Source organism: Kogia breviceps, chromosome 14 (assembly GCF_026419965.1).
Source record: "Kogia breviceps isolate mKogBre1 chromosome 14, mKogBre1 haplotype 1, whole genome shotgun sequence".
In the NCBI taxonomy this organism is placed as follows: Eukaryota; Metazoa; Chordata; class Mammalia; order Artiodactyla; family Physeteridae; genus Kogia; species Kogia breviceps.
The window spans coordinates 60058209-60079122 of record NC_081323.1 but is presented as its reverse complement, the minus strand read 5'-3'; the positions used below and the strand labels follow the sequence as shown (position 1 = coordinate 60079122).

Sequence of the window (20914 nt, the reverse complement as noted above, 5' to 3'; positions counted from 1 at the left end):
CACAGCTACTGAAGCCTGCGCGCCTAGAGTCCGTGTTCTGTGACAAGAGAAGCCACCGCGATGAGAAGCCCATGCACCGCAACGAAGAGTAGCACCCGCTTGCCGCAACTAGAGAAAGCCCGCACGCAGCAACAAAGACCCAATGCAGCCAAAAAAAAAAAAACCCAACAAAAAACAACCCTGGGTGATTCACGTGCATAGAATCTGAGACGCACTGGGCCCACAGCATTACTATTTGTTGGTTTTACCAAATCTTGCCCATGTAGGCTTGAACCACCAAGTTCCATCCCTGGGCCATATATCCTCTGAAAATGTTAGAATATGTAAAAAAAAAATTTGAGTCCAATAGACTGGGTTAATTCTCTAGCAGAACACCTTGATGGTTTGATGATTCTGAAATAGCACTGCCAAACAAGCACTTACAGAAGCTCAAGCAAAGCCTTAAAACACAGCGATAAGGATGCATTTCCACTCTGAGAAGTGAAAATCTGATGATGCCTTGAATTATAGTGAATCAAGATTAATTCCAGGTTCCACTTAGAGGAAGCTTTCAGGCCAAGTGGTTTGGACATAAAAGCACTTGCCCTAACGTGCCAGGTGAAAGGCGTGACAAACTATCGTTTGCTGTCAATTACGTTTATAGGCCTGTCCCCAGGAGCACTAGGAAAATGTCACCAGTAATGTTGATACATCACCAGCTGGGGCTCTGTCTGCGGGGGAGGGGGGATGTTCTATCTTGAAGACTCATTATTAATAAATCCGATTGTGATCTGCAACTCTGCCTGATTACGGTCTATCAGGGATTTTTTTGTGTGTGTCGGAACCTTGGAAAGTGGGAGTAAGTAGCTCAAAGGCTATGCATCTCAAACCACTGTGTTCACAAATCACCCGGGGTCTCGTCAGAATGCAGATCTGACTCCGGTCTGGGCTTGTGTTGCTGCTACATGTATAACAAGCTCCCAGGTGGTGCCACTGCCGCCGGCGCTGCCGGTCCAGGCACCGCACTGTGGGGACGTGGGAAGAGCACAGGCCCGGGCTGGGAGCCTGACTCTGTCACTTGGCAGCTGTGTGAGGGTGGGCAAATTGTTTAACCTCTCTGAACTTCAGATTCCTCACATTTATTTATTTATCTATCTATCTATTTTGCCCACACCACGTGGCATGCAGAATATTAGTTCCCTGACCAGGGATCGAACCCGTGCCCCCTGCAATGGAAGCATGGAGTCTTAACCGTTGGACCACTAGGGAAGTCCCAGATTTCTCACATTTAAAATGGGGATACTTCCTCCTCTCGGGGTCTTTGTTAAGATTTAGAGATGATGTGTGTAGACTTCCTTCCACTCCCAGAGGGAAGGGCTGGGACTCATTCTCCTGCACTGCTTTCATGGCAGGTACGGCTAGGGCCCATTTTTCTTTCCTAAAGTAGCTAATTCTCTTCTTCCAGGTCACGGTTCCTCCACCTTGGCACCAATGACATTTTGGGTTGGACCATTCTTTGTTGGGGGGGGCTCCCGTGCAGGACAGGATGTTTAGCAGCTTCCTTGGCCAGTGGCACCCATCTCCTCGGGCAGTGACCACCCAAAATGTTTCCAAATTTTGCCATATGTCCCTGGAAGCAAAACTGCCCATAACTGACAACCACCATCCTAAGCAGTAATTCCTACTAACGATTCATTCAACGATATGTGCCGAGTACCTACTCTGGGCCAGTATCATGTGCCAGGAATACATTGGTATATAAGACAAACAGGGTCCCTGATCCCATGCAGATTTTTCCCTTTTGGAGCCTTAGTCTTCTCAACGGTTCAATGGGTCTAACCAGGCTGCTGACTTCCTAGAGTTGTTGGGAAAATGAAATGAACGGAGACCTGCAAAAGCCTAGCCCATGGTGTCAGGATAAGCCAATGACCAGGGGCAGGGGGCACGACGGGCCTGGCAATCGGACCTGTGCTTGGGAGAAGCGACGTGGGCAGGAGTAGCTGAGCTGCAGCTGGAGGGGCAGCAGGGGAAGGGGCATGCCGGGCCCTGGTGGAACACGGGCAGCAGCAGCGAGACAGGGGAAATGGAGCTTCAGGGAAGGTGGGAGGAACCCTAACTGGAAAGAAGGAGAAGGAGGGAGATGTGGTGGGAGGGGCACAAAGAGACAAGGTAAAGGGGGGGAGCAAGAAGGAGGGGGTGAGATACAGCAGAGGCGCAGACAAAGAGATCAAAAACCAGAAAGACAGACAAACACGTGCACAGGTGGCGCATGGTGGAGAGACTGAGGGGACAGGGGGAACAAGGCCAGGCTGAGGAAGGGACATGCCCTCGAGGCAGGTGGCTGCGTGGACCCCGGCCCTAGGCAGCTGCAGGACCCAAAGGAGCGGCTTTTATGTTTGTTCTATGAATACCCGATTTTGGTTACAAAGGGTTAAAACATAAAACAAGGGCCACTGCCAGAGGCATCCAGTCTGGGAGCTCCTGCCTCCTCCTCTGAAGGGGCCCCCAGCAGAGGGACAGGGACAGGGCACATGCAGCACGGAAGGCAAGGAGGCTTCTGTGCCCCATTTTGCGGGGTGGTACTATGGCAACTGTTAAGATGGTATTAAACTCATTTGTAAGCAGTTAGAAGAAGAGAACATAAAAGATTATGGGTGCAGCCTGGGGCCCCTGCCCCAAGGGAAGCACCTGGGTAAGGTTATCAGCTCCAGCGGAACCAAGCTGAGAACACCGCCCAACTTGACCAAGCAGCTCTCAAACACCCTGCAACACCTACTCCAAGCCGGCAGCATAAAACCCACATGCGACCAAATGGACTCCCAGCCTAGGGCAGTAACGTTCTCTGGCTGCTGCTGGGAAGCAGAAAACCGTATTGGGTCACACAAGGCCCACTTGCCGTATTTTTTAAACAATAACATCTCAAGCACATTACTTTGTGAGCTTTCAATTTTATCAGAAACATCACAAGAACAGTCAAGAAGCTGTGTCTGCCGACACTATGGGTACCGTTACTGGTTCCACAAAGACCTTCCAGAGCTCCTGCAGCAAACAGAGAGAGGGGGAGATTCCGAGATGTGCAAATGAGACTTCACCATTTCATAAAGGGACGTAATCAGCAGAAGGGAAGCCCCAAACAAGAGGCGGAAAGGGGGCAGCGTGCTGGCTACTGCGAGCGCGGGGAGCCTCTCCTCCCCTCTGGGCTGCTCCGCGGAGGGGGAGCGGGGTGCTGAGTCCTGGCACTGATCTGAGAGGCATGAGGCTGCCGCACTGTCAGAGGGACCAGGATGGCCACAAGTTGCACACCTTCTCCGTTCTGGGAGCCGTGTAGCACGGCTGCTGGATTTTGAGAGGGGCTGATTTCTTGGCTACGTGATGCTCCTCTTAATGTTGGCAGGTGGAGAAGGTACAAAACACGCCAAGTTCTTAGTGGGAGCCTGGCACCCTCACTAGCAGGAGGGGCCTGGGAAGCTCAGAGGCCGCGGAGCGACGAAGGGAAGGCCCTCCTCGCCCATGGAACCGCACACACGAACGAACGCAATGCCGCGCTTGTTGGGGGAAGGGACCGGAGAGCGCGCTGAGCAGGCCCCTCCTCCTAAGAGCCAGGCCGGGTCTCCAAAGACCCTGACAAAGGGCGGCCGCAGACAAGAGGCCAAGAGAACGAAAGACCTTGGGACTTATACGAATCCAGCTCCTACGAAGTTTAAGGGATTTTAAAGGGTCTTCTGACTTTCCAGATTTCCCCCTAGTGCTGGTTTTAAAACTGTAATAGGAAGTGATTAACCCCAGCCCTGCCCTTTCCTGGCCGGGACTCACCTTGTCTCTCACTGAGACGGCAGGCACCTAGAGCATGTCATCGGGGTTACTGCTCAGAGGCCTATGTGACGGGACTCCACTTGCCCCGTCAGACGGGCCATCGGCCATCAGGCAAGCCCGCCTAGGCCACGAGGCCACACACTTTGACAGTGAAGACGTGGCCGTTGGCACTGGGGCTCCCACATCAAGATCTTCAGCCCAGTCAAGAGCAACCCACATGCAATGCACCCCCCTCCCCGCCCCCACTTCCCCTGGAGTCTGCACTGCCCGCGGCGAGAGGAAGTGCTCTAAGGCCAGGTGACCGTTGCCCAGGCAGGCCCTCCTGGACCTGGAGAGAGCCCAGCGTCGGGGTCAGCGGGGAGAGCGCGGACCAGGCTGGACCTGGAGGCTGGCTCACGGCCTCCTCCAGCAGACAGCCTCACGTCAGAGCAAGCTGCCCTTGGGTGGGCGGGCGCACCTACCAGCTGCTGGATGCGCTCGTAGACCAAGAGCTGCGGGAAGGAGACGTCCACCGGCTCCACCACGAAGCGCAGGCGCCCACCGGTCAGCCCCTCCAGTCGCCGCAGGCATGAGCGGAAGTGGTCGTAGGCCTCGCACGTGACGTCCAGGTGGCGCAGCGTGAAGTTCAGCCTGTGCACAAGCCGCGACACACACTGCCTGTCACCACCAGAGGTTCTGCTGCTCCCTCCCGTCACGGCGCTGGATTTTAACTGAGCGCCTCCTGCGTGCTGGGCGCCAGTGCGCGGCCTTCCGGCATCTGCAGGAGAGCCTGGGAGGTGGGGCCAGCTACGGCCTCCGCTCCGGCGGGGACTGGGGCTCAGAGAGGGGGAGGCACGTGCCCAAGATCACACCGGAGTGATCGGGTCCATACGTTGCCACTGGTCACATGGACCCTGAAGGGGCTCCTGGATGTCATCGGTGTAAACAACGCTGCAACAGATGTGTCCATCTGGACGGCTCTGTGCATGGCTGGGATCGCTTCCTCAGGGCCGGTTCCAGATGCTGAACTGCTGGGTCAATCAGTGTGTTCGCACATGTAAAATAGACAGCTAGTGGGAACCTGCAGTATAGCACAGGGAGCTCAGCTCGGTGCTCTGTGATGACCTAGATGGGGGGATGGGGGGGGAGGGAGGCCCAAGAGGGAAGGGATATATGTATACATATAGCTGATTCACTTTGCTGTACAGCAGAAACTAATGCAACATTGTAAAGCAATTATACTCCAATAAAAAAAAAATCAGTGTGTTTGGTTTTATGGTTTTTGCTATATATTCTAAATTGCCTTCAGAAAAGCTGTGGGCTATCACAAGAATTAGAGGAAAATATGTGTAGGGGGCCCAGCACTGAGTCTATCACAGCATGGTCACTCCATCAACAAGAGCCCTAATGTTTTAGGACATCCGGGTGGAAACACCCTGGAGGGGCTCTGACTGTGTCAGGGCAAGGGCAGAGGCCCGGGGTGCGGAGCGGACATGTGTCTGGGCTCTGACGCACTCACTGCCAAGCCATGGCCTGGACGGGTCCCTGACGCCTCAGCCCTCCTCCCGTCGGATGTGCGATGGGGATGGCAGTGCCTGCACACGGCGTTGGTGAGTGGATTAAACGAGGGCACGTGTGTAAAGGACCAGCAGGCCCGGCCACAGCAGGTGCTGGATAAGCAAGTGATGAGGACGACACCAATGAGGACACATCTGGAAGGTGAGAGTCTGGCCCTGCGAGGAGCTCACCTCTTTTCCACAGAGAAGATGGCGGTGGAGGCGTTCTTCAACTTGTGAGCCAGTCGGCACAGTGTTTTAAACAGAGCATCAGTTAGGTCATCATCGTAAAACACTGTGGGGAAGGAAAACAGGCAAGTATCAGAGAAAATGATTCCTCAGTGGGCCCCACTTTGATCAACATGAACAGTCACAGTACTCAGAATGAAAGTGGCACAGAACCGTGGTGGGAGCTGGCCCGTGACGACATGCGGTGACACCGGCTGTGCCGCGGAGGCGCCCTCACCTTCAGCCGCGAGCAGGATGGTGGTGTGGCTGTACAGGTCGGAGATGTCCTCCTCCGACCAGCTGAAGGGGACCTCGGGATCTGTGAAAGGGTAAGAACACCTTGGGCTCAGCCCTTTCTCTGTGGGCCACCAGCTCTCACCAAGATAGGCTGAAAGAAGCTTCAGGAGAAGAAACGGGGTCGGGTAAGCTCGGTGCAGTGGGCACCACCAGGCAGCCCTGAATCCCAGCGCCTCCGCCACACACGTGGAAAACTTCAGGGCAGGAGGAAAACCCGCCCTTTCTGCCGGGGCGGCTACCTTATCCATGTGGGCCTGAACTGATGACTCGGCCAGTAGCCTGTGCAGAAAACGATCTCCACCTCTGCCCATGGCATTCCTGCCCCCGTGGACTTGCTGTGTGACCCCAAGAAAGGTGCTTCACCTCTCTGGGCTACAGTGTTTGCACTAGAATGGGCATAACAATGCCCATTAAGTCTGCCCAGACTGCCCAGACAGTCCCTCATAGGACTGTCGGGGAGACCAAAGGACCTCAAGTGTTCTAGGTGCTTGCTAGGTGACGGGCACTCAACAATGATTTTCCTCACCTGACATCTGACAAGGAAAAGAAAAGTTCTTGTACAAAGAAAGAGCAATGGTGCAGGTCTGAAACAGTCTGCATAAGAAATTTAGACATCTCCCCCACCCAGCAGTCCCTGAACCCCTGGGGCCGACTCCCTGCTGCAGGCAGAGGACGGGTGCTAAGCAGGAGGCTGCTTCCTGGCAGGCAAACGGTCTCGGCCCTGGAGTCCCAGACTTGGGTTCACACCCTGACCTGCTAGGTACCTGTGACCCTGGGCAGGCAATGAACCTCTCTGAGCATCAGTCTTCCCTGGAATTACGGACTATAGGACCTACTGGACAGTGATACTGTGAGTCTGAATGACAGAATGAGAGTAGGGTGCCTGGCATGCAGCACCAAGAATGGCCGCGGTCACTCATCAGCCAATGGAGCTAGGACTCTGCTGGGTGGTCAAGGCCACAGGGCTGATGGCCTGGGGGCAGCACAAGGAAACAGTGAATCAACTGGGACACGAGAGAAGAGGCCACGCACCTGTGCAGAGATCGTCTTTCAGCCAGTCCAGTTCCTTAACCTTAATCACACCGCCTGTAAAACAAACACAAGCGGAACTCCCCAAACTCTGAACACAGTTAGTAAAGAAGATAAAACTTCCCACTACACACCAAGATCCATCCATCCCACATTTTGTGAGTGCTAAGCATCAGGCCCGGTGTCGGCCCAGGGAACAGAGATTCATGAGGGACGTCCCAGTCCTAGGAGACCGGCAGGGAGCAGACACTGATATGAAAAGGACGTGCCAGGTGCACGGGAGGAGAGGGCTCTCGTGTCGATGGGTGTCAGGGAAGGCTTTGAGGAGAAGGCACTTCACACCTGCTCCTTCCTTCCAGGCCTGCTGATGGCCTGCTGTGCCCTGGGCAGTCAACAAACATGACACAGGGGATCAGACAGGGCCCTGACCTCACGGAGCGTGTGGTCTAGTGGAGCGGCAGATGCCCATCAACTAGTCCCACAAACAAATGTCAAAATACCATGGTTCAAGGTGTAAGGAGAGTCTGTAAGGGGACTGTGATCTTGCCTGGAGGTCTGAGCATGATTAGGAAGAGGGAGAGGAAACAGGCAGGAGGAGAGAGCAGAGCAAAGCCCCCAAGGGGACGGAACCTCCAGCAAGGCCAGGATGGCTAGAGCGGAGGGAGCCGCTGTGGGGAAGGGGCTGCCGACGGGCAAGGGCCAGACCCCACGGGGTCCGGACAAGCCAAGGAGTTGGGTCTCTACTCCGAGAGCAATGAGAAACCTCTGAAGGCTCTGAAGCCCGTGGGGCCATATGACCCGGTCCGGGTCCAGAAGAGTGCCCCAGATCGCTCGGAGCAGGAGGCCTGGGCAGGCAGCTCCTCCGTCATGGCAGCTTACTCCTGCGGCGGGCCAGGAGTCTTGATGGTCAGGCCGACAGGGCCTGGGGAGCTCTGGGCAGAGGGCAGAGCATGTGAAGTGAGCCTGTGGCTCGCTGGATGCAGTGCTGGACAGCGGGGCTGCCAGGACAGGAGGCAGGAATAGCCGGCCAGGGCCAGACCAGGAGGTCTGGAGCCAGAGGAAGAGCTCGGACTTCACCCCCGGAAGATGCTCAGCGGGGAGTGAAGGGGTCAGGTGCATCTTAGAAAGGTCACTCTGGATGCTTGGGCAGGTCAGACAGGAGCTGGGGAGACCAGGTAGGGCCCTGCGACCTGCAGGGAGGAGAGAGCGGAGGTAGGACATGGCTGTGGGAGTGGGAAGAGATGAGGTGAGGACAGAGCCGTCAAGCATCTGAAGTGACACGAAGCCAAGACGTCCGCTCCCTCCATTCACTGGGGTGTCCAGGGACGCAGGGAGAACCCCGCCTCCCAGTATCGTGGTTCTGGGTGTCTGTCTCACCTGCAAAACAGGGAAACCTCCCTCCCCGCGGGGACCTACTGGGCCTCACCTCCAGTGGCAGTCAGGTGGCTGTTAAGGGCAATGTTTCGCTGGCACATGGCCAAGAGATCTGCGCCGACATCTGGAAAGACAGGAGGGCAAGCCATAAGGTGCCAGTTGTGACGACACTTTTATCTCTGTGCTTCTGTCTGGACAGAGAGCTGGTACCAACAGCACGGCTGCAGAAATGTGCAAAATTGAAACGCAAGTTTCTCCTGTGTGTTTTACACTAAAACGAAATATGTTCACCTTAAGGCTCTTTCTAATGATCTCTGCCTTAAATCAGAGAAGACTGTCCTGGTGGGGACAGACTCTGCATTCCAGGGAAGGTGAGAACTCCCAGCATCCTTAGAGCACATGACACATGCACACACTTCCCGAATCCACCCTCCATATTTCTAATGACCCTGAGCCGTGTCACAGTCCTATCACAGGCAAAGCGACTCAGGCAGTCACATGGCTGGGCAGAGGCAGGGCTGGGATTTGAACCCAGGTGTCTCTGACTCCAACAAGGCTCGCTCTTTGACACCCCAGAAAACTGACTGGAGCCAGGAGGGCGTTTGGATGTGATCGGTGGAGACAGAGCACATTCAAGCAGGCTGGAGGCAAGCACCCTGGTGCCTGCCTCACCGTCCCGCCATCACATCTCCCGAGCCACCTGATGCTCTTATGAGATGGGGGTTCCTGTCACTTGAGCAGACGTGAGTTGTAGCACAGTGTATCCTTGACGGCAGTGGGGGCAGCGCTTTGCCAAAATTAACTTCCTATTAGGAGAGTGTGCATGTGGAGGGCACAGGGGGTCTCGTGAATGGCATTCGCCTGCCCACTGCAGACCTCCCGGGACTGGACCATCGTTTCCACCCCAGGGACCATGCAGAGCTGGGGTGTGTGTGTGGGGGGCTCTGCTCACCGAAGGGCCACACCTGTCCCTTCTCCTGGGCCACTGGGTAAAGAGAATACTGATGTATGTGCCTGACAACACAGGACAGGGTCAGCAGTTTTTAAGCCTTTATGGTACTTTTTGTCAAAACAGATCTTGTGCGGGATTCTAACACGCCAAGCACATATGAGAGGAGCAGCGATGGCTGAGCGGGGGTGGGAGACCCAGAGACCTGGGGCTGCCCCCGCCCTCCACCCCTTGGCCAGCCCCCGAGGGAGCCCACAGAACCCTGCTCCACAGAAAACAGCCTGAGCCCCCCACATGATGAGAGGCACCATGCTGTGAGCCAGCGGCCATGTATGTGACCTTCACCCAGCCACCTGACCTCAGCCTTACCCTGCCCACTTGGATGGAGGGGATGGTGACAGGCTCCCCGGTGACTGCCCAGGGTCACTGTGAGGTTAAAGGCGCTGATGCTCATGAAAAGGCTCTACTAACTGGAATGTGCTGACAGGATGCAAGCTCTCTTCCTCTCCAGTAAATCTCTATCAAGGGTGAGATAATTTGATTAGATGCTGTTGTCATGCGCTAGGCACGAGCACAGCCCTGGTGTGTTGCTTTACAGCTTGACTCTTGAGAAGTTCACTGGCGATTTACATTGAATTGTCAAGGCGGAGTAAACAGGGTGGCTTACACAGGGTATCTGTAAAGTACGCCCGACTCCCAGGCCACCCCTAGCTTCCCCTTTCCTAGCTCAGAAGCAAAAGACTGCGCCACAAAAATGTCAACTAGGAATCTACAAAATGCAAAGCACGTCAGCAGCACCACTTCCTGCCTAGCAGATATCGAAGATTTAAAACATAATGACACTAACAATAATTACCTGATAAGATACTATTGTACTTTCTTATAAACTGGTATACTCTCCCTAAAAAAGCACATCGGCAAATCTGGAGTGTAACTGACAGTACTGCACTGTGTCAATTTGCTGGTGTGATCCCCAAACTATGGTACAGAAGGTGTTACCACTGGGGGAGCTGGGTGAAGGATACATGGCACTTTCTATACTATTTTGGCAACTTCTATGTGAACCTAATATTATTTCAAAATAAAAAATTTAAAAGCAATCATTTGACCATAAGTATCAAAAGCTTAAGAAAGGTCCCACCTACTTCGAGGAATCTAGTTTAAGGATTATCAGACAATGATGCACAAAGGTATTTGTTGCAGTGCAACAGACAAATGCAAACAAAACAAAACACAACATATGAAAACAGCCAAAATGACGAGTAATATAAGAATGGTTAAAAAAAAAAAGGGACAAAATATTACCTGGTCATTAAAAATACGAACATTAAAAAATAGATTCTAAAGCTCCCTGAGTGCAGCGACTTGATCTGTTTCATTCACTCCTGGGTCTCTCGCATCTGGAACTGTGTCTGGCATGTAGTGGGCATGCAATGAACTGCATATTGTTGAAGTTATATGGGGAATGTAAAATTACGAGGAAATGTTATTTGCTGTTCTACAAATTTTCCACGGAGAATAGGCAAGATTTCCATAATCAGAAAAACAATAAGAAGCTTGTTTTTAAGCCGTATGAGAGGCATATCCCTCATGGCTTTCTGAGATGTTTACTCTTTTGAGGGGTGTGAACAGAGGTACCAGCAGAACCACCGGTCCTGCACCCACCGGTCCTGCACCCGCCGGTCCTGCCGGGTCATCTTCACGTTGCTGAGAAAACAGCAAATGGTGGAGAAAAGCAGCGAAAGAGGAGGGCAAAGTCAAGAGCAGCCAAGGTCTGGTGTCCAGTTTCCCTCCTCACTTTGTATCTAGTCAGCACACGCTCTGTGAAGAGCCTACTCCCCCCCAGCCTGAGACGTCGGGGCGTTACCTGTACAGTAGACAGTCTGCGCCACGGTGGCTGCGAGGATACTGGCCAGCCCGGTGCCCGCCCCGAGCTCCAACACCGTGCGACCCTGGAAGAGGTCCCGCTGGGACAGGATGTAGTCCGCCAGGAGCAGGGCGCCCCGCCACACCTGGAGAGGAGAGGGACCAGGAACAAAGGTGGCCTGTGGCTCCCGAGAGACCCTTCAGGGCCGTGGGAAGCAGACGGGATCTACCCACCTGCTTGCCAACATCCTCCAGGGGGGTAGCCATGGTGTGCTCTGGACGGGACAGAAACCGAGAGAGAGAAAGGGCCACCGTGAAAACAGGGATGGACAGAACAGAGACAGACAGGGTGCGGGGCAGGCAGCAGAAACACAGGCCAGGCTACAGTCAGGAGGGGGCGTGTGAGTGTCACTCTCATTCAGATCCCTGGGTCTCTCTGCCCGCAGCCCAGAGACTCGGGTCACAGGAGGACTTGGCCCAACTTAATCAAACACACATACCCCACACTCCACTTTTTTATGTTCAGTAACAGCATGTTACGATCATAATATATTTATGTTCTTTTGATCAACTGTATGAGAATAATAATCACAACTCATTCCAAAATATTTTCTTATACTCAGAACCACACTAGAAGTTAACAAAATAAGTTTCAGATTATATCCTTTTTAGATGAAAAATAAGTATGTTAGGAAGTATTCTCAAGCACAAAATACATTAGGACAAAATCTGGTGCTGGTTGTTGCGGGGAGGTGGAGAACAGATCTATGAGATCTAGGAGAAAAGGGAATGACGGCAAACGTTTTTCCTGTTAAATAAGAACTGGCTCTTGTATCTTTAAGCAAGATGGTGACGGCCATCAAAACACCATGACACACGCACGGCAGGGAAGCTTCACAGGCTCGTCAGACTAGTTCACATCAAACCCCAGGCTCACATCAAACCAGGAGCAGGGAGTGGGGCGGGGGCGGGGGGACAGCAAGGCTGAAGGGGTATGTGTCTGTGTCTGTGTGTGAGTACGTGTGCACGTGTGTGAGAAGAGGCCTCCTCGCTTTCCAGCCCTGCTCCGGACCCTCAGTGTCAGCTCCCCCCATCCTGCCCAGTCTCTGCAGCCCCACGGCGCACTGTCCCTGGCCCACTGGCCCCTGGCTGGGGCTCGCGTCTCCCCTCCTCCCATCTTTCTTTGTCTCCTTCCAGTTTGCCTGGCTGAGCCAGGGGCACCCTCCCACGGGGATCTAGGTCATCTATACCTGGTCTTTTCTCCGAGGGGGCCCGTGGACTTAAGTTTTGCCTCCAGCTGCATTTAAGAGGTGTTCAGCTTCCCTTGAGTGAGAACATGCACCGAGCTCAGGAAGACCTGCGTGTGAGCCAGGCTCAGTCACGCAGTCTGGCCGGTGGCATGAGTCATTGAACTTAGCACCAGAGCCACAGTTTGCTCCTTTACAAGATACAGAAATAACATCACCTCATTCATGGGCTCAATGGCCTCCCTAACCAGGGTCAAGGGCAGGGAGCTCCTGCCGCAGGGGAAAGTCACACTTTATATTTAATCAATTCCAGTGGCGTCTTAAGAACATAAAAGCCCAGCCTGAGGAACACACGAGAAACTCCAGGGTTAGCAAATGGGGTTAGACAGACAGTCTTAGTATCTGAGCTGTACCCTGCCCCTACCAGGACTGTCTCTAGACCTGCAGGAACCCAGACTCTCCTCCTCAGCCCGTCTCCCTCCTCCATACTCAGATCAGTCCCCTGGAATGAAAGCTGACAGCAGCTCACGTTTTTTGAGCACCTACTATGCACCAAGCACTGTGTTAAGAACTCTACATGTGCCATCTCTCTCAGTTCCTCACAACCAGAAATTATATCCATTTTTCTGACAAGAAAACTGAACTCTGAGAGGTTAAAGTGCTTGCCCAAGTCACAGGCCGATGGAAAAGGCATGTGACTCGGGATGCGAGAGCCCAAGTTCTAGCCCTGCCTCTTCTGAGTTCTCTTTGCATCCCAGTTTATCTATAAAGTGGGGAAAATGATCATAATTTACTTTGAACCTTGGGTCTGTGGATTCCTAGCAGGTCCATGGATAAACTTTAGATTTTTTTTTTTTTTTTTTTTTTGCGGTACGTGGGCCTCTCACCGCCGTGGCCTCTCCTGTTCTCCTGTTGCAGAGCGCAGGCTCCGGACGCACAGGCTCAGCGGCCATGGCTCATGGGACCAACCGCTCCGGGGCATGTGGGATCTTCCCAGACTGGGGCACGAACCCGTGTCCCCTGCATCGGCAGGCAGACTCTCAACCACTGCGCCACCAGGGAAGCCCTAAGCTTTAGATTTTTGACAATCCCCTGAAGTAGTCTGGAAAACACATTCTCCTCCCCCTAAGGGAATTTTATTTTAATCAGTTTCTCAAATGGGTCTATAACCTTAAAAAAAGGCTGGGCTTACGAATGGGAGGAACAGAGTGGCCAGGGGAGGGACACCTGCTTAGCACCTGCTCTGCACCAGGCCCTGCAAGAGCACTTACGAGGCAGTATTTATTAAATCACCACCAAAACCCAGGGAGGGCAGCTTCCCCGACCCCCTTTCATAGGTCCAAAAACTTGAGGCTCTGGGTGGGCAGGATACTTGTCCGGGGTGCCCTGGCTTGTGAGGGGTGAAGGAGCTCTACAGGATCCTGAGACCAGGAAGGACCCTTTCCCCTGTGTCACATTTTACAGATGTGAGTGTACAGCTGAGGATGGAATAATTAGGAGTTACTGCTTAAGCTCAGGTATTCAATGACCTTTCTATTCTCCTCTCTCAGGGCAGGTAGGGACCAAGTGACAGTGAGCTGAAAAGGAGGGTGAACTTCCAGGCACTGAAGTGGAGCTGGCGGCACACGGACCCTACCCTGCCCCGTGGGACTTTGTTCTCAGCTTGCAGGATGGGAAATTCCCGGAACATTAAACATGCGCCCTGGAGGCCAAACAGCTCCCTGCGAGGTCTGCTGCTCCCCTCTTCAGGGAGGCCAGTTAAGTGAGGGCTGAGGGAAAGGAGCAGTCGTCGACCCCCAAGAATAAAACTTTACAATGTTCTGATCACGTGACATTGGTAAGAAACATGTGCTGTGGTGTCGGGCGGACCTGAGTGTGAGTCAAGGCTCTGCCACTGACTAGCTTTGTGATCTTGGGCAAGTTCCTCAAGCTCTCTGAGCCTCAGTTCCCTCCTCTGTGAAATGGGAATACTCATCCCTGGAAAGGCCATGAGGACCAGAGGTAATCCACAGAAAACAGAGTAGGGCCCCCACCAGGGTGGTCTAGAACCAGCCTGCCTGGTACCCAGCAGGCACTCGGTAACTGTCTGCTGAACGGATGACCGCATGGCTATCAGAGCTGCTGTTCTGTCTGGGTTTCTGAGAGCGCCCAGTGGACCCCATGTGCATAACCCAGGCCAGTGCTGGGGGAGGCCTTTACCTGGGACCTCAGGCACCATCCAGGACCCTGCATCGCAGTGAACAGACTCACATCAGAGCAGTGCTGGGGATGGCCACAGCTCTGGCTGTGGAGATGGATCACGTGGACTCAGAACCTTCCTCCCTGCCCCCAAACTGCACGGCCTTGGGCTCGTCACTTCCTCATTTGTAGGACCCCTCAGAGAGGCTGAGAAGACTATGTGAGGTGATGAAGGTGAACATCAAATCACAACAGGTGCCTCATCGTCGCTGGCTTCCTTCCTGCCCTGGCTGCTCTCCACTCCTGGCATTTCCAGAGATCAAAATCCCCGAGTCACCAAAGCCCTCTGCCTGCCCCTACGCCCAGGCATTGATGCTCTGGGCCCTGCCTGAGTGCCTGCTGAAACCTCCTTCCGCCCCGCCTCTCCTGCCACTGCATCCCTGCCTCCTCCCACCCCCCACGCCCCCAGCTTCTAGCTCCCAGCTCCCAGCCCATCTGATGGGCCCACACACTCCTCCAGGTAAACTCTGGATCTCCCTCCCCCTCCCTCCCCCTCTGCCCTGCTCCAGCTCCAGATTCTGCCATGGCTCCTGCTGCGGGCTCCTGCGGGCCGAATCTTCCACAAACAACCCTGACCCACACCCTGGCATGCTACGTAGGATCAGAGTACTGATGCAGGAGGCAGCAGCAGTGAAGCTTCCGGAGCAGGTGACGGCCAAGCTGGGACTTGTACAATCAGGAATGTGTTAGGGAGCAAGCCCTCTGGGAAGGAGGCGCAGAAGTGCGCAGGGAGAAAGCGCATGGAGGGTGAGCGGGTGAGACTGGTGTGAGTTGAGGCTGGAGAGGAGGGTGGAGCCACCTCACACAGGGGCCCCGGAGCTATGCTGAGCATGTGGACTGTGTCCTGAGGGCAGTGGGGAGCCACTGAAGAGTCTGGGGCAGGAGGGTGACCGGACAGCACTTTGGCAAGCTCCCCTGCTGGTAGCGGCACTACTGGCTCCCAGTGTCTGGACGCCGGTTCTGCTAACCTGTCCTGCCCTGAGATGCCTGGATGGGCCCACGCTCAGCAGCCTTGTGCCCCGACCGCCTGGCGGCAGGTGAGCAGCCCTTTATTTACCTATTTTGATGACGTCGTAGGGGCCACTCTCTCGTGCTTCGTCTCCCAGGACGTCATCTTCCTCCTGTGTTAGAATCATGGGATGTACCTTGTCTCTCGGAGGCCCCGAGGGCTTGGAGGGAGAGGCAGCCCGTGGTCTTCTCACAACGTCCAAATCCCCATCCTCGTCCAGCTGAGCTGCCACCCCCTCTTGGCTGGTGGCATCAACCCCAGCCTGGAAGGAGACTCCTTCGCTGCTGCAGCCGCTCCCCGGAGGCGACATGGCGGGAGGAATCACCTCTGTGTGATGGGCTCTGTGATTGCCACCTTCAGCCCCTGAGTATGTCTGAGAGGCTTGGTTCCACAGAAGCTTGAACTGGGACAGGAAGACTGAAAGGCAAGACAAAACACAAAAGCAGAATATTTCCAAACTGTCTCCTTTTCTATTTCCCTTCCTCGATTCCCACCTGGGAAGAGTTTTAAAGGCCAGGTGAAAAAAAAAAAAAAAAAAAAAAGGACAAGGACCTACTGTATAGCACAGGGAACTATATTCAATATCCAGTAAATAAACCATAATGGAAAAGAAAAAAAGAAAGGCCAGGTGGAAATATCATAAAAACCAGCAGAAAAGGTCTGTTTGCTTCGGCCGTGACGCTGCAGCCTCCAGAGCAGCCCCCCTGATGAGCACCTACACTGCAGGCGCTCGGCTCACAAGACCTCATTTACCCCTTACAGTGGCTATGGAAGTAGCAGCGTCACTCTATTTATTTAGTTTTTATTTAAAAATCTTTTTGGCTGTGCCACACAGCTTACAGGATTTTGGTTCTTGACCAGGGATGGGACCCATGCCTCCCGTACTGGAAGTGCAGTGTCTTAACCACCAGACCACTAGGGAAGTCCCAGTGTCACTCTGTTTTACAGATGTGGAGGCTGAGGCTCAGAGGTTACGTGAGCTGACCAGGGTCACACAGCTGTGGGTGTGGCTGAGGCAGGATTCAAATCCAGTCTACTCAACCCCTACGCCTCTGCCCTCCTCACTGCACTGTTCAGCCTTAAGGTTGGAAGTGAGGACAAGGATACTGTGTCCCTCGCCACCTGGTGGCCAGAAAGTCACTGGGACAGGCTTTGGTAAGAGTATGGGTGCCAGGAGAGTTGGGCTGGAGGCAGGGGGTGTCCTGGGCCAGAGTCCTCCACGTCCCCCGACTGTCTGACCCTGGGGCAACTCACTTATCTGTTCTGAGCCTCAGTTTCCTGAATCCTGGAATCCAAACTGGGACATGAGGGAAAGGGGAGCTATGAACTGCACCAGAACAACAAGCAAATACAACAGAGCGATCGGAGCTGGGGAGGGTGGCCAGGGAGGGAAGAACATTCTAGGCAGAGTGAAAAGCAAGAACAAAGGTGCTCAGAGAGGAAGGTACAGGCAGTGTGTGAGGGGCGGAAAGGAGCAGAAAGTGGCCGCTGAGCAGCGAGGGCGGGAGAGAGAAGTGTGGACACACGGGCAGGGGCCGGTGGGACTGGGCCTCGCAGGCCAGGGTGAGGGCTCTGATTTCCTTCTAAGAGCCAGGGAAGCCACTGGAGGGTCTAAATCAGGGCAGTGGTGTGGTTTGCAGTTTTCAAAGGACCCCTGGGCTGCTGGGGAGAGGAGTGAGGGAGTGTGTGCAGGAGAAAAACCAGGGAGCCCTGGTGGGAGGAGTCAGCCGGGGGTAGGGGCAGTGGGCTGGGGGAGTCCCTGGGCCCTGATTCCCCCACTGGCCCGTGGGCTCCCCCAAGGCAGAGCTGGACTCATTCCCTCTGCGTTCCGGGCATCGCGTGCAGGTCTGGCACAGAGCAGGTGTTTGGGAAAGCACAGGGGTTTGCTCAGTGAAACAAGGGCACTTAAGAAGTGGTGTGAGGATAAGCTAAACAATTCGGTCTTCCCAATCTTTTCTGTGAGAAAGCAGGAAACACAATGGGCTCCCTGGGGTGCAGGGACCTTACCGGGCTGCCCCACGCCACTCAGCCGCACCATGAGATGTCTCTGGTTCGGGGTGTGGAGGTGGACGTCTGACAGCACGGTGTCGCTTTTGAAGGTGATCTCGTCCATGGCCGGGGCGGAAGACGGCAACCATGGCCTGGGCTCCCCATCAACCATGGGACAGCAGCACCTGAGAGGCGAGAGCAAGTCCTCAGGACAGCAGGTCCCAGAGGGGAACAGTATAAACGACCCCAGCCAGGTGGCAGAGAACTCCCTTTTCAATCCTCTCTTAATTCTTCCTGAAGGAGAAAGTCTCAGAGCCTTGGCAAGGGAACAGAATCCAACTAGAACTGCTATTTTGTTTTGCACTGTGTTCATTTTCATAGTAATCGTTTATTTATGGCAAGAGATCTACATTTCTATTTATACTGATAAAGTTTTCCTTCCCTTTTAAATTTTTTCCTTTTTTTTTTTTTTTTTTTTTTTTTTTGTGGTACGCGGGCCTCTCACTGTTGTGGCCTCTCCCGTTGCGGAGCACAGGCTCCGGACGCGCAGGCTCACTGGCCATGGCTCACGGGCCCAGCCGCTTCGCAGCATGTGGGATCTTCCCGGACCAGGGCACAAACCCGTGTCCCCTGCATCATTAGGTGGATTCTCAACCACTACACCACCAGGGAAGCCCTCCAATTTTTTTATTATGAAAATTTTCAAATAGCAAGTTGAGGGCATAGCATAATAAACAGCCATATACCCACTGCTTAGATTCAATGATCATTAATGCTTTTTCACATGATCAATCAATCCATCTATCTAGGTTTTTTCTCCCCTGAACTGAGCACCTTCTAGACATCACACCATTTACCCCCTAAATAATTCTTCAGCATCTGTCTCCTAAGAACATGCTCCTACATAACCATAAGACCATTAGCAGACCTAAAACAATTAACGATTCCCTTATACCATTTAAAACTCAGTTCATGATCAATTTTCTCCATTTGACAGCCAAACGTCTTTTGCAGCTAGTTTTTCCTAAACCAGTATTCAATCACAATTTATGCTTTGCATTTAGAAGTTGTTTTCCCTATAATCTTTTTCTTCTAGAAGTTGGCCCCAGGTGCCCATATATCATTTGTTTTTAAACCTTTTTAACTTAAAAAAAAAAAGTGAGTGGATTTAAAGGAAAAGCAACTAAGGGAATCACTGTACAGGTGATATACAGATATGGAAAAATTATGAAGGCGACACAGCAATAACTAAAATTTGGAAAACTATGCTGGAGGCAAGGTAGTCAAAAACAGGAAGGCTTTCCCTCCATCCAAATGTTCCACCTCATCAAAAAGCATTAAACAGCAGCAGCCGCGTGCAGACAGAGGCTTGAGCTGTGATGCTGGGCAGAGCAGGTATAAACCCAGTCTCCTACCTCCTTGCTACATGACCTTGAGAAAATTACTCCACCTCTCTGGACCCGTTTCCGCAGCTACATTCTTGCCTTGCAGGGTTGGCAGTAGGTGGGGGGATGGGGGGAGATATGTGGGGGAAGGGTGTTAAGTGCTGAGCAGAGCCCTTGGTCCGCAGCAATTGTTAATAAAACCTTGGTTTCAGATGCTTGACCCAAACCTGCCCACAATCCCTGACCTACTACAGGAACCGTTCCTACCTGGGTAGGTGTGTGCACTACGTGTGTGCCCCACGCATGTCATGAGACCTCTCAGGCCTCCATTTCTTCAACTGGAAAATGGGATCTTCATAACCCAGGCTGTCCACAATCTGAGTCCACATAACTGGAGTGCCTACATTTAAGTACTTTCCACGGGGAAGCAAAAGTTGTACCAACACAAACATTTTTATAAAAGAGTCGCCCCTTGCTGGTTTTCCTAACACTATAAGCCAGCACAAAGCAAGTGGCTTGTGAAGAGCCTGTGAATCTGGCAAATGGATGCAGGATTTCATGGTGTCAAAGAGGGCAATGGAGAAGAAATGCTCGACCCTCAGGCAAAAGTCCTCAACCAATGAGGACTGCAAAAATTAGGATGGATCCAGGAAGAGGATCCAGTATAAATACAGCTTAGACCTACCATGACCACTCGTTTTAAAGACAGATGTGGCTCTCCCGGGACTGAAAGAGGTCCTGGGGTAAAATATTGCAACCACATACCAAATTTTCTTAAATACAGAGAAAAGCCAAACCCGTATTAATTTCTAGTTGAAATTTCAATTTTAAAATCCAACCTGCACAGGTCTCCCAAGAAACGCACTCTACAGTGGAGTACTAGGTTAAGTGGATTCCCTTTAAGGGGCTTTTCCTAGAACCAGATCTCTGGGAATGCAGAGGCACTTTATACCTGTCTTAGCATCTGTGTGAGGATTAAATGAGACAATGATCACTTTCAGGGTTCAGGACATAGTAAGTGCTCAATAAATGACAATAGGAAATACCACTATAGTGTTGATAAGAATAATTATTAAATGATGCGCTGGAGGATGTAATAAGGCAATAGTTTCTCTGTTTAGGAATAGCTGACTCATAGTCTCTGTCTGGGAATGCTGGGGCTGGATGGGCTTCAGTCCCCTCTTCTCACTGCGGAGGAGGAAAAGGACACCCCGACTGCAGATGGGACCTCTGCTTCCTCCTTTGGGCAGCTGACAAGTGTCCTTGGCTCCTCTAAGGCTGTGGGGGCCAGACGCAGACGCTGTCATCCTAACCCTGTCAGGAGTGCCCACTAGAAACAGTTTGCTGGGATCTGGGGGTTGAAATGCCTCCCCGCCTCCCAGGCTTTCTCTCTGCCAGGTGTGACAAGGTCATCAACAATCAGGAAGTAGGCGCGATTCTGGAACCGAGGCCCGGGTTTGTGGGGCAAAGACTTGGCCCTGGCCGCGGCGCGGAGCCGTAGTCAGGGGCTCCAGGGTCCTCGGCCCTCGGGGCTCTTCGTTCTGTCTTGCCGCGTCCCTTAACTCCAGCTGGCGAGCTATGCATAGCCCTCTCAAACTGCAGTCACAGCTCGGGCATCACCCTCCCTTCCTAATCCAAAACCGAGGGGGGTGCGTGGATCCCGAACGGAAACCCAGAGGAAGGCATAGACTCCTTCTCCCCACACCCTAGCTTAGAAGGGGAAACTGAGGCTGAGTGGGGACTTAGGCTTCAGGCCCGTGGGAGCCCGCACTTAAAGGCTAGGCTCGGTGCCAGGAGGCTCCCTGCACCCTTCCGCGTGCCGCCGCCTCTCCCACGGGCTTACCCACCGCCTGCCGCTGCCTGAAGTCCCAACCGAAACCCTCAACACGGTGCGCAAGCGTCCGCCATTTGCAGGCAGCCTGCGCAGGCGCGGCACCACCCCTGCGCGTGCGTCCCTCCTCGTCACCAGTGACCAC

At 53.4% G+C, this 20914-nt stretch overlaps 1 protein-coding gene across 9 annotated transcripts; it reads right to left on the bottom strand.

The window, feature by feature from the left end:
* Window positions 1–2907: 2907 nt before the first annotated feature.
* On the bottom strand, window positions 2908–20881 carry METTL22 (methyltransferase 22, Kin17 lysine). Of its 9 annotated transcripts, XM_067012623.1 has the most exons (12): window positions 20782–20881; window positions 19206–19351; window positions 17572–17738; window positions 15613–15981; window positions 11305–11345; window positions 11072–11216; window positions 8308–8379; window positions 6885–6938; window positions 5794–5874; window positions 5520–5622; window positions 4254–4422; window positions 2908–3018 (listed from the first exon to the last, which is right to left on the bottom strand). In XM_067012623.1, the coding sequence occupies exons 3-12, from the start codon at window positions 17723–17725 to the stop codon at window positions 2953–2955; spliced, it is 1254 nt and encodes a 417-aa protein (XP_066868724.1). In that variant the 5' UTR covers window positions 17726–17738; window positions 19206–19351; window positions 20782–20881; the 3' UTR covers window positions 2908–2952. The 9 variants fall into 9 exon arrangements, with proteins under 9 accessions (XP_066868724.1, XP_066868723.1, XP_066868722.1 ...); XM_067012622.1 differs by lacking the exon at window positions 19206–19351; XM_067012621.1 differs by lacking the exon at window positions 19206–19351 and having other exon boundaries at window positions 20786–20877.
* Between the last annotated feature and the right edge of the window lie 33 nt (window positions 20882–20914).

What these genes read in the sequence shown, in the direction of transcription:
- METTL22 (XM_059038430.2), bottom strand. Translation starts at nt 17,932, where the DNA reads ATGAAAATGAACACAGTGCAAAACAAAATAGCAGTTCTAGTTGGATTC. An exon ending in GCAGACTGTCTACTGTACAG is followed by an intron (nt 8,380 to 11,071) that starts GTAACGCCCCGA and finishes CTGTCTTTCCAG; the next exon opens with ATGTCGGCGCAGATCTCTTG. An exon ending in GAAAGACGATCTCTGCACAG is followed by an intron (nt 5,875 to 6,884) that starts GTGCGTGGCCTC and finishes ACCCTTTCACAG; the next exon opens with ATCCCGAGGTCCCCTTCAGC.